General features: G+C 33.2%; 6 protein-coding genes and 2 pseudogenes across 8 annotated transcripts, besides 4 other annotated features; 6 read left to right on the top strand and 2 right to left on the bottom strand.

Annotated features, from left to right (window-relative positions):
- Window positions 1–1,350: part of a mobile genetic element that runs on past the window's edge.
- Window positions 883–1,302, top strand: TVAGG3_0745350 (uncharacterized protein; the record flags this gene model as incomplete). The annotated part of the gene is made up of 1 exon (XM_001291913.1): window positions 883–1,302. The coding sequence occupies one exon, from the start codon at window positions 883–885 to the stop codon at window positions 1,300–1,302; it is 420 nt and encodes a 139-aa protein (XP_001291914.1).
- Window positions 1,351–1,362: 12 nt separating the features above from the next.
- Window positions 1,363–1,428: a mobile genetic element.
- Window positions 1,429–2,588: 1,160 nt separating this feature from the next.
- Window positions 2,589–2,759: a mobile genetic element.
- Window positions 2,752–14,955: part of a mobile genetic element that runs on past the window's edge.
- On the top strand, window positions 3,682–4,697 carry TVAGG3_0745310 (annotated as a pseudogene). The gene has a single exon. A coding segment is annotated over exon 1 (1,016 nt).
- Window positions 8,936–9,491, top strand: TVAGG3_0745300 (annotated as a pseudogene). Its single transcript has one exon. A coding segment is annotated over exon 1 (556 nt).
- Window positions 11,009–11,530, top strand: TVAGG3_0745290 (Poxvirus D5 protein-like family; the record flags this gene model as incomplete). The annotated part of the gene is made up of 1 exon (XM_051244994.1): window positions 11,009–11,530. A coding segment is annotated over one exon (522 nt), but the record flags the coding sequence as incomplete, so codon positions are not given.
- Window positions 11,567–11,986, top strand: TVAGG3_0745280 (protein of unknown function, DUF4108 family; the record flags this gene model as incomplete). The annotated part of the gene is made up of 1 exon (XM_051244993.1): window positions 11,567–11,986. One exon carries the CDS (start codon window positions 11,567–11,569, stop codon window positions 11,984–11,986), a length of 420 nt encoding a protein of 139 aa, XP_051091580.1.
- On the bottom strand, window positions 12,003–12,455 carry TVAGG3_0745270 (uncharacterized protein; the record flags this gene model as incomplete). The annotated part of the gene is made up of 1 exon (XM_051244992.1): window positions 12,003–12,455. The coding sequence occupies one exon, from the start codon at window positions 12,453–12,455 to the stop codon at window positions 12,003–12,005; it is 453 nt and encodes a 150-aa protein (XP_051091579.1).
- TVAGG3_0745260 (protein of unknown function, DUF4106 family) lies at window positions 12,492–13,084 on the top strand (the record flags this gene model as incomplete). Its single annotated transcript, XM_051244991.1, has 1 exon — window positions 12,492–13,084. A coding segment is annotated over one exon (593 nt), but the record flags the coding sequence as incomplete, so codon positions are not given.
- Window positions 13,808–14,614, bottom strand: TVAGG3_0745250 (KilA, N-terminal/APSES-type HTH, DNA-binding family; the record flags this gene model as incomplete). Its single annotated transcript, XM_001298849.1, has 1 exon — window positions 13,808–14,614. The coding sequence occupies one exon, from the start codon at window positions 14,612–14,614 to the stop codon at window positions 13,808–13,810; it is 807 nt and encodes a 268-aa protein (XP_001298850.1).

Below are 14,955 nucleotides of genomic sequence, written 5' to 3'. Positions count from 1 at the left end.
AATGATATTAAGCTCATTTTTGAAATTTTTTAAAAATTTTGGTGATTATTCACAATGTCAAAATTGAAATTTATCTAAGAAGGATGCAAATCTCATAATTTAAGGAAACAATTCATATATTTTGAAGGAGTGGAATAAAATTTTAGGCATTTACGATATTATTTTAGAAATTAAACTGATATATGAGAAAATCTAAATTTAGCAATTCTGTCACTTTTTTAAAATATGGATAATATTCTTCCATTTATTGTGAAAATTCTTTCCCAACCATTCTCTAAAGAAGAATTTAATCAATTTATGGATGCAATCTGGGAGATTAAAGAAGATCAAACTGCTGAGGTCTTATTTCATATATGCAATCAGTTTTCATATCTTCAATTTTTTAATAATTTACCATCAAGTTATATTCAAACCGATAATGAATTCGAATTCATTGGATTTTTATGCAATGATCAAAGAATTCTAGACGAATTTATAAATTCCTCATTTCTCAATAACTTTTCGTTTAATTTATTCTACAAATTTGACACTAATATTCAGAATGGAATAATTCAATCGTTTAATTCACAAATAAAAGAAGAATCAGACAAATTCAAAATAATAAATCTAATTATTAACGAAATACCAAAAAATTGCGTGATATCCGAAATACTATTATCATTTATAAATACACACAGGGAGTTTTTGCTTCCATCAAGAGCTGCGGAAATTTTTATAAACGTTATTTCAAATCTTAGTGATGAGACAAGTTACAATGAAGAAAACGTTATTAATATTTACAATATGTTTACGAGAGAATGTGACAAATTACTAATTGAAAATGAAAAATCAATACAAGAAATATTTTCAAACAAACAGGCAATATCAAAGAAAATTCATTTAATGGGTTATACGATTCTCAGGTCAGATTACAAAACGGTTATTTTAGAGCGCCTTTTCGCGGAATTTGGAAATACAAATGCAGATTTGTTAGCTAATCTAATACTCACGAATTGTATTTGGAAAAGCGATATTCTGCAATACGTTTTGGAAAACTTTGAGCCATCTCAAGTAACAAATAAATTACTTTTATTCAGAATTTCTAATAAATTCTCAGTTTCAATGCACACATTAAGTATCCATCGTTTTGTAAACAAGATACTCGAGATTTCAATCAAGATTTACTTTACAGACGAAAGTTTGCAAAACGAAAGATTAGAATTCGTTATCAAAACAATTTTAGATACAAAAGAAGAATATTTAGAATACGTACCAAAAGAACTAATTGAAAGATTAAAAATTACAGCAATGAAGATGAAATAAGCAAATTATAATGATATAATTTTTTAATATGAATAAATATTTGAGTGGGACTTATCTTTTGGCATCGGGATTGATCGGGAAATTGGGATCAACTCATTCAATTTTATCACGATTAATCGGGATAGATTTCAATACTTTACGGATCGGAATGATTTTAGGTGAAGTGAAAATTTAAAAAATTCATATCTTTCTTTATATTTGTTTCTAAGGGTATTCATTTATATAGCATTGAAGTATATATTATTAGCTATCATTACATATCGGTCAAGTTTGATTTGGACTTAGGATGTGTAATGCGAATGAAAATTATTATTTTAATTTATAATTAAAATAGCCCAACTTGTAGTATAGTCTCTAGCAATGTACCTGTCACACTATGGTAGGCTTTAAACTTGATTTTAAAGAACAAGCCAAATAATCAGATTTTAAATAATGAGAATTTAATGTAGTGAACACTTATTTAAGTTCGTGAATGAATCTATATCCTTTAGTAAAATACAATTGAATAGGTTTACACTCAAAATATATGAGTTTTTATCTTCTAGATATTTTATCGATTTCAAAATTAAAGTCAAAATCGATGTTATAGTGTTTATAATAATTGGGATTTGTCTGATTGCATTATGACATTATTAGAATGTTTGAAATCGATTTCTTAAATTTCAAAATAATCATATGTATCAAAAATTTAACATGTGGTAAGATTGTTATATGATTATTTTTTCGGCTAATGATATGTAAACTAGTAACAGCATGTAGAATGAATAAAAATAAAAAGAAAATGAGAAATTATTTAGTAAAAATTGAATAAGAAAAAACTGAGAAGTATTCAAAAAAATAATGAATTATAAAATATTAGTTTTATATAGTATATTAATATTTCACAATTTTATTTATGAATGTGTTTGAAATGAATTGAGAAGATTTTATAGGAAATGTATTTATGAAAATTGCAGAATGAGATTATTATAAAGAGTTAACAATAGGTAATATTAAAAAGATGGTGAAAGATGAAATAAGATATTAAATGAAGAAGAAAATAATAAAGAAATAAAAAAGATAAAGATTAAAAAAATAAATTTATGATAAAAAGAAAGTGGTGGTTAAATGTAATGTACTGTGAAGTTGCGTTTAGAAATATTGAGAAAGGTGAAAGATAAAAGAATATGAAATTAATTGAAAATAAAATAGTAGAATTAAGTAGGGAAGGCATTGTTTGCTTTAATATTATATGTAAAAGAGATATTGATATAAGGTAGAGATATAATTTAAAGTTTTGAATCAGAATGTCTTATTGAAAAACAGATTTGTCTGATCACAAGCACTTAAGACTTTTATAACAATAGAAATGTGTTTATGATATTGAAATAGTCAAGTTACAATTTTTTTCTAAGATGTCTTATTGAAAAACAGATTTGTCTGATCACAAGCACTTAAGACTTTTATAAAAAAAAAAAAAAAAAAAAAAAAAAAAAAAAAGGGAGTGGGGCTCCCAGGCACTTCGTGCCTTCTAGCCCTGAGGATGAATGAGTATAATGAAGTTTTTTTTTTCTTGGGGGATGGCTTCCAGGCACTTCGTGCCTTCTAGCCCCCGAAGATGTTTAGTATAAATGAAGTCTTTACAAAGTCTTTACGAAGAAGTCTTAACAAAACATTTACGAAGAAGTCTTAACAAAACATTTACGAAGAAGTCTTTACAAAGTCTTTACGAAGAAGTCTTAACAAAACATTTACGAAGAAGTCTTAACAAAACATTTACGAAGAAGTCTTAACAAAACATTTACGAAGAAGTCTTAACAAAACATTTACGAAGAAGTCTTAACAAAGTCTTTACGAAGAAGTCTTAACAAAACATAGACAAGAAAGTTCATGAGTGTAAATGACCCAAAAATAATGTTTATGTTAGAATGTTAGATCTAACATGTTTTCTAACATGTTTTCTAACATGGTCTAAAACTCTTGAATTTTCATGAAATTTACACCAAAAATAATGTTTATGTTAGAATGTTAGATCTAACACCTTTTCTAACATGTTTTTCTAACATCGTGAATTTTCCATGAAATTTACACCAAAAATATACTACTAGGGTCATTTACGAAGAAATCTCAACAAAGTCTTTACGATGAAATCTTAACAAAACATAGACAAGAAAGTTCATGAGAAATTAGATGAAGAAGTCTTAACAAAGTCTTTACGAAGAAATTCATGAGTTTTCTACGATGTTAGAAAACATGTTAGAAAACATGTTAGATCTAACATTCTAACATAAAATATATTTTTTGGTCATTTACACTCATTACGATGAAATCTTAACAAAGTCTTTACGAAGAAGTCATAACAAAACATCTGTCAAAAACCGCTTTTTAACTTCACTTAAAATGCCACGTAAGCTACGTAAGAATATACGTAAGAGGAAGAGAGCATTGAAACATCCAATAGTAAGACTAACACCACAACAACAGTTGCAACAACAAATGCTGAATGACCCCACTATGTTGCAACAAATGTCAAGCAATCCTATGCTTTTAAACCGAGTCATTGGTGCACAGAGTGGAGGTTTAAGAGCGGCACTTTTAGCGAAAATGGCAGGCTATGGTGGAGCTGCAGACGGAACAGCCTATAACCCTCAAAGTCAAATGAATTTGAGTTCACTCAAAAATCAAATATCAGATGTCAAAAAGTCAAACATAGACATACAGAAGCAAATAAGTGAAAACGAAAAGAAACTAGAATATGACAGACACACAAAGAAACTCAATGAGTTAAACGTAGAGAAAAGAAGAAAGAAGAACAACTGAAAGAACTAAGTACAGAGGAATATGCAAAAAAAGTGTCAGAAAAAGCAGCAGAAGTAGCAAAAATGGAACAAGATGTCATAAATTTGAAAAACCATACTACTCAATATAAAATACTGAAAATGAAGAGATAAAACAAAAAGCCCTGAAGACATATATGGATAGCGATGAGTATAAAAAAGAAGTTGAAGCAAATGTAAAGGCAGAAAAACTTTTACAGTTGCAAAACCAAACCGTACAGTATGAAAACTTAGCACAAGAAAGTAAAAATAACGACGCGGCTATGCAAAAGGCAATGAAAAGCGCAGAATATATAAAAGCTAACAATGACTGGTTAGATGCCCAAGCCAACGCTAAAGCAGCCCAACTTATAGGTCAATAAGGACAAAAATACAAGCGGATGAAGACAGTTCAAAATGAAGCTTTAACAAATGCTGACTTTAAGAACGCCTTCGAAGCTCTTCATAGTAAGGTGAAACAAGTGAACGACTTCTCATCTGGAAAGAAACTGAAGTCTGAAGGTTTCGACAACGAGTTAAGAGAAGTAGCACAAAATATGACGAAAATAACAGATGCAGCAACGAGACAGGCAGTTCAAAATGCCTATGACGCCGTTAGAGCAACTGTTGTGGAAAGTCAAGAAAAAGAGTTACAACAGACCAAAACAGACCTAGTAAATGCTTTCTTAAGAACGAAAAGTCAGGTAGGACATTACGCTGCAGATGGAACATATGTGCCAGCTGGTGGAACTTATATACCACCAAACCCTCCAAGAGAAGCACCTGCACCAGGACTACCTAACACATTTACATCGTCACATGGACATAGACACAGGCATGCACCACAACAACAACCAAAACCAACACAACAACCAACACAACAACCAACACAACAACCAACACAACAACCAGCACAGCAACCAACAGTTCAAAACACTGCACCACAACCAACAGTTCAAAACACTGCACAGCAACAACCACAAACAGAGCAAGGACATAAAAGAAGTAGAGAACAAGGAAACCAAGAATTCTTAAAAATGCTTAAGGAAAATTATGGTTACCCAGATACTCTTGACTTTAGTGACAGATATAAAGAAGCTATTAGAAAGTTCAAGGAAGGAAATACTGACCCGAACCTATTTAGCTTTATGGCTCTGCACCAAAGGGGATATAATCTCAAACCTGGAAAATACAAGCTCGCTAAGGGATATGATTTAATAGCATATCATCCAAATGACATGAACGAATTTACTCCGAGATATTTGATGTCAGAGCTAAATGACAATTTAACTCTCTTCATGAAACGCGTAAAAAATAGAGACGGAACGAAAGAAGAAAGGTTTATGAGTCCAGATGACTTAGAAAGGGAACTTTTTAAAAACGGTCTCGGAATATATGAAATGCCAGCAGATGAGGTACAAGAAACTCCACAGGAAGAACTAGTTCAGATACAACCAGACATGGAAGAAATAGTTCAGCAACAACAGCTAGAAGAGCCTGAAGGAAACGAACAAGTCCTTCCTTTGGAAACTAACTTCACAGAACTAGATGAAGATTTGGAACAGCCGAAAAATCTTGACCCTCAACAAGAGTATGCGGAGAATATGGAATATTTCCAAGAGTCTAAAAAAAATTCGGCTGACATAGTAGAAGAATATCGAAAAATGTTTGCCGACATACAAAAGACTCCAACACCAGATGAAAATATTCAGCATAGAATGGAAGAACTGAAAAAAAATGTACACAAATACAACAACCCTTTTTACTTACGAGCATTTAACGTTCAATCTTCGGATGAACTCGGTGAAGATAAAAGGTTAAATTTCAAGAAAACATATAGAAATGAAACATTGTTTAAAGTTCATTCAGAACCTAACCAAGATGGAAACAAACCTACTTTTGTTTCTGCAGACGATGGAACTACAATGAGATGGGGTCATAAAGCTAATCCGGATAGGTGGTTCATAAACTTACAACCACAATTCCAAGAAGTTGTAGACGCAATGGAAGTCAATGGTGAACAAGATATAGCTGGTATTTTAAGCGCGGCTTTAATGCCATTGAAAGATATGAAACATGCAGATATTTTGGACCAGTATGAAATGAACATGGCTGATGGAAATATAACACCTGACGTTCTAGAACATTTATCTCAAAGAACTACACAGAACCATAGAGATGGTATATTTGGTGAAGAGTTTAGAAAGAAAGTTAGGGAGAGCGAAGGAAGAGAACCTATTGTACATGACCTTGCAAACGAAAGTTTGCAAAATGTCATAAAAACTTACTTTGCAGACAATGAACTGAGAAGGGATGAATATTTAAGAAAACTCAAATGGACAGTACCAAATGAAATGTTAGTATTGAAAAACATGTTCCTTGACAAAATAAAACCAACTACAGAAATAAACGACGCAAGACTGAAAGATTGGGTAGAAGCCTTCCCATTCACAAAAGATATAGTTGGTAACATGGAAAGAAAACCAGAATGGCTACAAAAACATATATTTGGAAACGAGCTTATTCCATATGGACAGGCACTGTTTGAAGAGCTTGAACCGGAAACTCAGGAAAGAGTCATGCAAACAATACGCGAAGACTCAAATACAGACTATGACAAACTCTTTCTAGGATATAGGTTACCTGAGATGGGCGACCAGAGCCAAAAGGCAAAAAGGGCATGGAAAATTTGCAACATACTAGATGAACATAATGCAAAGATGCAACAACTTGAAAGCAGAGGGCAATGAAGGAAAAAGAAGAGTTAAAAACTCAGTCAGGAAGAAAGTAAAGCTTGGTCCACGTGGGTTCTATTATGACATATAAATCCAACTATTCTATATTTTTACTCATATGAAATGTACGCCGCTCAGAATATAACGCCAACAGTTTTGGATGCTATGAATGGAAATGTTTCCGAATGGTATAACGAATGCGACAATGCCATTAGAAGGTCAGAAATAGTTCCTGGAACTTACGAATATACAACTGCTGTTTCTTATGGAAACGTAGGTGAGTTTGGAGAAGGTTCTTCAACAACAGTAGATATTGCTTGCGACAGGTTTCATATTATTTCTATTGACAACTCATTCTTATACGTGGAACAAGACATTGAAATAAAACCTTCTGCCAAGTTGTCTGACAAGAAAGGTTGCAATGGAATTTTCTATGTCGGATACCAATATGCTCCAGAAGTTTTCATGGGATATAAGATATATTCTAACTCTGACTTAGTTCAAACAGTAACATGGGCAAACTATGAATGGTTCGCTTTGAGAAACTCAGTACAACCACAAGCTAGAGAACAAACAGACCAGTATGCAACTATTGAGAAAATAAGAAGACTTGACCCTAACGTTCCAGGAGTTTTATGTTAACCTTTCTGGTTCAGATGGAAATGCTGTCACTAAAGTAAAACTGAAACTTAGAGTTCCTTTGTCATCTTTCCTCATCTTCAGGTTTTTAAGATACTTGCCAAACTGGGCAGGAAAAATTTCTATCGAACTTACTCCAAGCAAAAATAACTTAGTCATTGCACCAACACAAGACCCATTCAGCATTGCTGTAGCTGGAACTGGTGGAGCCAAGTTCTGTGACTTTTGCAAAGACAAAGTTGACTTAGACTTTGGTTTCTCAAACCTCAACACTGAAGTAAACTATTATTTCAATGCTGCTGGAACTGCTTGGGACCCAGTTAAGTTTACATGCGAAAAGTTTGAATGCAAGAGAATAGAAAGCAGACTTGCAGTCTATATGTTGGACCCAGATATTTCAAATGCTTTAGCTGCCAAATATATTGCAGTTCCACTTATGTTCCCTATACACCAAATATCTGTCAAAGACTTTGCAGGTGAAGTTGAAACCAAAGTGCTGACCCAGGTGCAAGAACAGATATTGCCTTAACAACTGCAATGAAACATGCAGATACTATGTTTGTACTGTTCAGACGAACTATAAATGACTATTCTTGCTTCTACAACCCTGGTATTAAATACCATATAAACATAGATGGCAAATACTATCCAAGAGAAGAATATTCTACAGTTGAGGATATGAGGTCATACAACTTGACATTAGATGCTATGAACTTTAACAACAACTTCACAACAACCATTAACCCTGAAATGCAAAGTTCTATTATGCCATATGTGAAAGTATGGACTCATACAGGAGGTCAAAAAACTCAATATACAAATGGAGACCGTTCAAACTTTGGCTTGGCATTCCATTTGCTGACTCAGAAGACTTTATGGGTGGTATTTCAACTGTTGGTACAGTTCAAATACAATATACTGGTGACAGAGACGGTCCAGATGAATTGAAAGCAAAGAAGTTTACAAAACCAATAGCACTTTTCACGGAAGATGCTCTTTTGAAGATTCGTTCGATGAAACCTGCTGGGGCTCCTCAGATTGGCATAACGACAGCTTCCATCGAGCAGATTTTGGCAGCAGGTCAGTAAGTTGTTCTTGAACTGACTTCTCTCCGTCAAATATTGACAGTACGCCAGTCTTAACATAATATTGTATTATAAACTTACCTTTAGAAATATCGGTCAGTTTTGTTGTTATATTTTTGTCTGCTTCAAGAACTTTCACCATTTCAGTTATACCAACTCTCTCTGCTTTATGAAAATATTTTGGTTCAGCAAATATTGCTATTCTATAACATTTTCCATTGTTTGTATAAAGAACTATTCTGTCAATGTATTTGTATTGTTTGTGTGTGTAAACTTTGTTCTGCTTCAATTCGAAGAGATACTCGAATACGTCCATCTTTTTATTTGAAGTAAAATGTCATTTCCGAAAAATAGAAGCGTGAGTGTTTCAAAAGGTTTAATGGCGGTGGCAGATGTGAAGTTAAATTCACCAACTCAAACAAACAGTCAAAGTGTTGTTGTCAATGTCAAAGAAAGAGATGTTGAAGTGGGGAAACCATACGAAGACGAAGATGGTATAACAATAGTTCCTGTAAAAGAACAACCAACATACCCTGAAGTTAGCAGAGACTTAAGTTCTGTTGCAGATATTCGAAATGACTACCAACAACTTAAAGACAAACTTAAAACTCAGGAGAAGATTTGTCAAGCTTTGGGTATAATGTTAAACTTGGTCGAACACAACCCTGTAAAAGTGAACTCATATGTCATCGCACCTCGTGAAGTTTTGAAAGAACTATTGAAACTTTTGACAGAGGCAGACGATAAAACATCAAAGAAATAGAGCCCGACATTGCTTGCTGTGGTGTTTCATATAATGTCATTGACAAGATATACGTTATGAAAGGAGGTGAAACGTTGAACTTAAAGTATAGTTTCCCAGACGTCATAAAAATATTTGACGACCACAACATTTCATTAAAATTTATTTGCTAAGTAAATGGCAGAAGATATAATGGTTTATACTATTACGACTAAAAACCCTGAGTCATATAATTCTATAACAACAAACTTACAAAGTCCTCAAGGACGATATTGTAAACTGACCTTAAACACGATGACGACTAAAGCCTGTTTTGCTCTTTTGACACCAGAAGACTTTGTTGTTGTGAATGGTAAAAAATACTTCTTTGAAGATACTTACTCAGATATACCACCAACAGGTTTTGTTGACTTATTTAATACTTTAAGGACGGATGTAACATGTGCTGCAACTAGAGCAGGTTTCATTATGTTTGGATGTCCGACTGAGTTTAGTATAAACGATATGAGCTATAATACAAAACTTATATCTGGTTTTTACTACCAACAGTTTCCTATAACAGGAAAAGGTGTCATACAAGGTCTATCCGTTCCATTGACTTTAAGTACACCTATTTTATATATTGTTTCAAACTTAGGTTCAAAGTGCTATTCGAATGTTGACAGAAACTATTATGACCAAAAGATACTTATGCGTATAAACAATACTTTCTCTGCTGGTTTGCCTATTGTTCATTCGAATGCAGAGTTTTCAGCTTTAGTGAACTCAAACACTTTAGCAAACATAAACTTAACCTTAGTCGACGCAAACTTTGTTCCTGTAAAACTTTTATGTCCTATGTATTTGTCAATGACGGCAGAAAGTTTCGAATTGGAAGATGCAACTGGTGAAAGTATTGTACTACAAGAACAACTTCAACAACAAATAGCTCAAGAACAACAAATGCAACAAATAGCTCAAGAATAAAAAAAAATATTTTTTTTATTTTTTATAAAAATGTACAGAATAGATGTTTCAGATTTTTATGACTTCCAAGCATTCAGAAATATGTGTCCATTTCGAGACTATAACAAAGCAGTCGAGAATTTGAAACGTTTAGTCATTTATGTCGACTCTGCCCCAGAATGTTATGTTATGAAAGAATGGGATGTTGTCTTTAACAAACCAAGAGCAACAATAGTGTCTGAACAAGAATGTAGACAGAAACTTAAGAAAATAAAAGTTATACAAGTTGGAATGAAGATGTTAGATGCTTGGGATATCTTATTGTCAAAGTTAGAAGATTTTTCAGTTCGTGGTATAAAGTTCTATACACCATCTCCAAAATTCTATTCTATCTTCACTGGATATAAATATGAACAAGTAGAATGGAAAGAAAATATTATAGAAGCTTGGTTAGACCATGTCAAAGAAATTATATGCAATGGAAACGAAAGAGTCTATGAGTATATCTTATGTTGGTTTGCAAACATCTTACAATATCCAAGTGCTAAAAATGAAACTGCTCTCATTATAATTGGAAAACAAGGAACTGGTAAGAATACTTTCTTTACAGATATTTTGTGCAAACTGTTAGAGGGCTATTCGAACCCGAATATGACAAACTTAGAAAACATCTGCGGTAAATTTAACTCTTCAATAGAGAATATGAAACTTATAGTATGTAACGAACTTCAAAGTATAGATACAACAAAGGTTTTAAACTCAGATGCTTTGAAGAGTCTTATAACAGATAAAGTTGGAGTTGTTGAAAGAAAATATAAAGACCAAAGAGTTTGTGAAAATGTTGCAAACTTCGTCATGGTTTCAAACAATGTTGTTCCGATGAAGTTAGAAAGTTCTGACAGAAGATATGTAGTTGTCAGAACGTCAGATTCTCATATGCAAGATACAGAATATTTTGACGACTTAGCAGAAACTTTGACATCTGACTTTTACAACCACTTGTTCTCATATTTCATGACATTAGATATTTCAAAGTTCAATCCAAGACAAATTCCACATACCGAAGAGAGACAAACATTGTTAGAAGCAAACAAGAGTGTTTATGAACTGTTTATAGATGAGACTAACTTTGAGTGTTTAGATGAAAGGTCATTGTACGATTCATATAAACAATATTGTCAAGAGTATGGTTATATGGCAGCTTCTAAACGTACATTCTTGGCAAATGTCAAAAGTCTTTTAGATGTTCAGAACGGCGTATATACAAAGAAAAATTTTTATGAGTAAATTTTAAAAAAAATATTTTTTTATCCGATAGAAAAGATGATGAAATTCATCTCAGTCAACAAGTACATGTCAGGACTTAAAGAAGAACTAGACCCATTCGCTTATTTGAATGTTTACTTCTACCATTTTGAAAAGTCTACATATGACAAAGTTTGGAACATCGAACCTGTTAAGTTTGCTATTGTGACTAAAAATGGTGCGAAATTTGAAGACTTAGACATAGAAGGTTTGTTAGCAGTCAAAGAAAATTTTGACAGAAGGTTTTCAAACCTTAAAGAAGGCAAAGCATACAAACTTGTTATACCTTATGAACCAAAGAAAGCAGACGACTATGAATATTATGAGTCTAAGATAGTTGAAGTTCAAGGTAAATTAGGTAAAAAGATTTTAGAGTCTAAGCCAGTGTTTGCTCCTAAAGAGGAAGAGAACATTGACATTGACCCAGAAATGTTCTAAAAATAAAAGTTTATTTTTACATGTCATATCTCCCCTTCTCTGGAACTGGTTCAGGTTCTTTCTTCTCTTCTTCTACTTTCTTTTCTTTCTTTTCTCTCTTCTTCTTCTCTGGTGGAGTTATGTCAAATTTCTCAGAACCATATTTCTGTAAAAGTTCTTTGTCCTTTAATAGCTCTTCTATTCTGTTTCCTATTTCATCTTCAAGAACAGCGCATGTGTCTTCTTTGCATTCTAAGAACTTTTGTTGGACTTCATCTCTCCAATCGGCGTCATCTCTGTCAACAAGTCTGTCATTGACAAATTTTAAGACTGCTCTGCTTAATGTTTTATGGTTCTTGTCATATTCCCAGAAACAGAACTTTAGAACAAATTCCCCTTTCTTGTTTACACTATGTAAGATTTTATGGTCGACAGATGTTTTGCTGTCGAAAAGCTTGTCTCGAATATAGATAGCGAAATCGCTAGACATTTCCTAAAAGATAAAATTTTTAATTTTTCTAAAAATATGTTAGAAAAAAAGTTTGCTGACATTGACAAGAAATTTGAGAATGTTTTAAACAAGAACAAGAGGAAGTTAGAAAATGCTCAGATAAAGCCTATACATGACAAGTTCTTATTTGCTCAGAATGGTATAACAGGTCTAATCGCACCACCTGGGTCGGGTAAGACTTTCACTTATCTTAAAATGGCTGCACAACAACAAGAACTAGATGAGAAGAGCCCATTTTATGAGTTAGTTGTTATTTGTAGTACTTCTGGTCAATTCGATCAAACCGTCAATTCGTTCAAAGATATTATAAAGAAGTCTAAGTTAGTATGTATAAAGGATACTGAGTTGTTAGATTGGATAAAGAAGTACCAAAGAAGAGTTTTGAAGTACAATGCTATAAATGAGTATGTCAATTCTAAGTTTAAAGACCCAAATGAGGAAATGCAGAGAATATTAGAGAAGAAACACTTCAGAAACAAACAGAAAGAGATAGAATACATTTCGAAGAAATTGCAATCTTACGATTGGAAGACTTACCCTCACAGATGTCTTCTTATCTTAGATGACTTTGCTTCTCATCCTTTGTTAAAGAATAGAGAACAAGACATGTGTCGAATTCTTAAGAAGCTCAGACACTTTAACATCTCAGTTGTCATTTGTGTACAGACAGCAAAGAGTTTAAGTAAGGATGTTAAAAGAATACTTACTGATATTATACTTTTCCCCGGATTGTCCGAAGACGATTTCATGGAACTTATGAAAGAGTCCATGGCAGGTAAGTTTGACAGACATGAACTATGGGAGAAGTACAAAGTCATACAAGACCCTCATACTTCTTTCAGAATTCACATCTACGCGAACAAAGTTCAAATTGTAAAAAGTCAAGCTTGAAAAATGTAAGTGTTTAGTCTTAGTCTGTTGTGGTGCTGGGGCTGTCGGTTCTTCTGGCTTTGGAAGACATTCAGGAAGAGGAACGTCAGCCATCCGTTTGTGTCCTGTCGGAAGGAAGAGTTCTTCCAGTTGTCAAGAAATTTTTTTCCAGTTGTCGGGAAATTTTTTTCCAGTTGTCGGGAAAAATTTTTCCAGTTGTCGGGAAAAAAGTTCTCAATTTTCGAAAATTTGAATGGTTTACGGACGGACAACAGGAAAATTTTTTCCAGTTGTCGGGAAAATTTTTTCTTGTCGGATGGAAAAACTTTTTCTGTCGGAAGGAAGAACTTGGAATGTCGGAAGGAAGGACTCGGAATGCCAGAAGGATTTGACAAGGCAATTTACTTTATAGAGCTACCTGAGCCATCTTTGGTGTCAAGCGTAAAAAATAAATGGTTCATCTACCCTACTTGTTTGAAGTTGTCAAAATACTCTGTTATTTTTTCCTTTAACAATGGCAAATCTTCTTTGAAGGTAAGAATTGTACAACCTTTCATATCATAGTGTGTTTGAGGTAACGTATCTTGAACTATTTGTTTCACATCTTCATTTGGAGTCATTGAAATCGGTAAGTTTTCGCGATAGAACCAATTTCTGTCAGATTTGTAAATCTTAGCAAGGTCGTAAAAGCTCTTGTTGTTTCTTCTGACTAAATGCAACATAACCATGTCACTGTCTTCTTCATTTTCCATCTCTTCAGTATAAATCATATACTTATAGTTCTTTTCCTTTCCTTTTGGTACCGAACGTGGTATTCTTTTCTGTATGTTTTTGTCTTTTGCTTCAAGCTTGTTCTCTAGCTCTTCACGTTCTTGTCTATGAATTTCGTCTAACATCATGAAAATATAACAAGCGTAACGAGGTGAAGCCCACATTGCAACAGCATTTACAAGAAGTCTATGTACATACCAACCTCTTAAACCGTTTGGCAAATTTTCACGATTTTCGTACGGAATCTCGACCCGCGGTTTTCTACCACTCGCAAACATATGAGGAAATTCTTCTAAAAGTTCTTTTGTCTGTTGGTTTTCAAACCAATGACGTGCTTGCTTTGTAGAACGAAGAGTATTCAAAATACTTTGCATTTGGTACATATCGTCTTTGACCGAACGAATGAGACGGAGTTGTTTGTTAAACTGAACCCACTCATATTCTTCATTTATGGCTTCATGGACTATAACTGTTGTTGTGTTCTCTGTTGTTGACATATCTGTCTTTACATACAAAATAAAAAAATAAAAAAAATAAAATTAGCGTTATTTTCTATCTTAAGGAAATTCATGATTTTCATAGAGTTTTAGGCGACCAGGATTTCTTACCTACTCGCTGTTCTTCATGATTTTCATAGAGTTTTATGCAAGACCGAAGGAAGTCGGTCTAGAGAAATTTCACTGTTTTCGTACGGAATCTCTTCTCTCGGTTTTTCCGAGGTAAGCAAACATATGCCATTTTACTCAGATTTTTGTGCTGAATTCAGCAAAAATATATTTTAGGGTAGAATGTTAGATCTAACCTGTTTTCTCACCTCTTTTCTAACATGGTCTAAAAC

The sequence above is a fragment of the Trichomonas vaginalis genome, chromosome III (genome assembly GCF_026262505.1).
Source record: "Trichomonas vaginalis G3 chromosome III, whole genome shotgun sequence".
NCBI lineage: Eukaryota > Parabasalia > Trichomonadida > Trichomonadidae > Trichomonas > Trichomonas vaginalis.
Note: the sequence above shows the minus strand (reverse complement) of the source record. Positions and strands in the feature narration are given on the sequence as shown.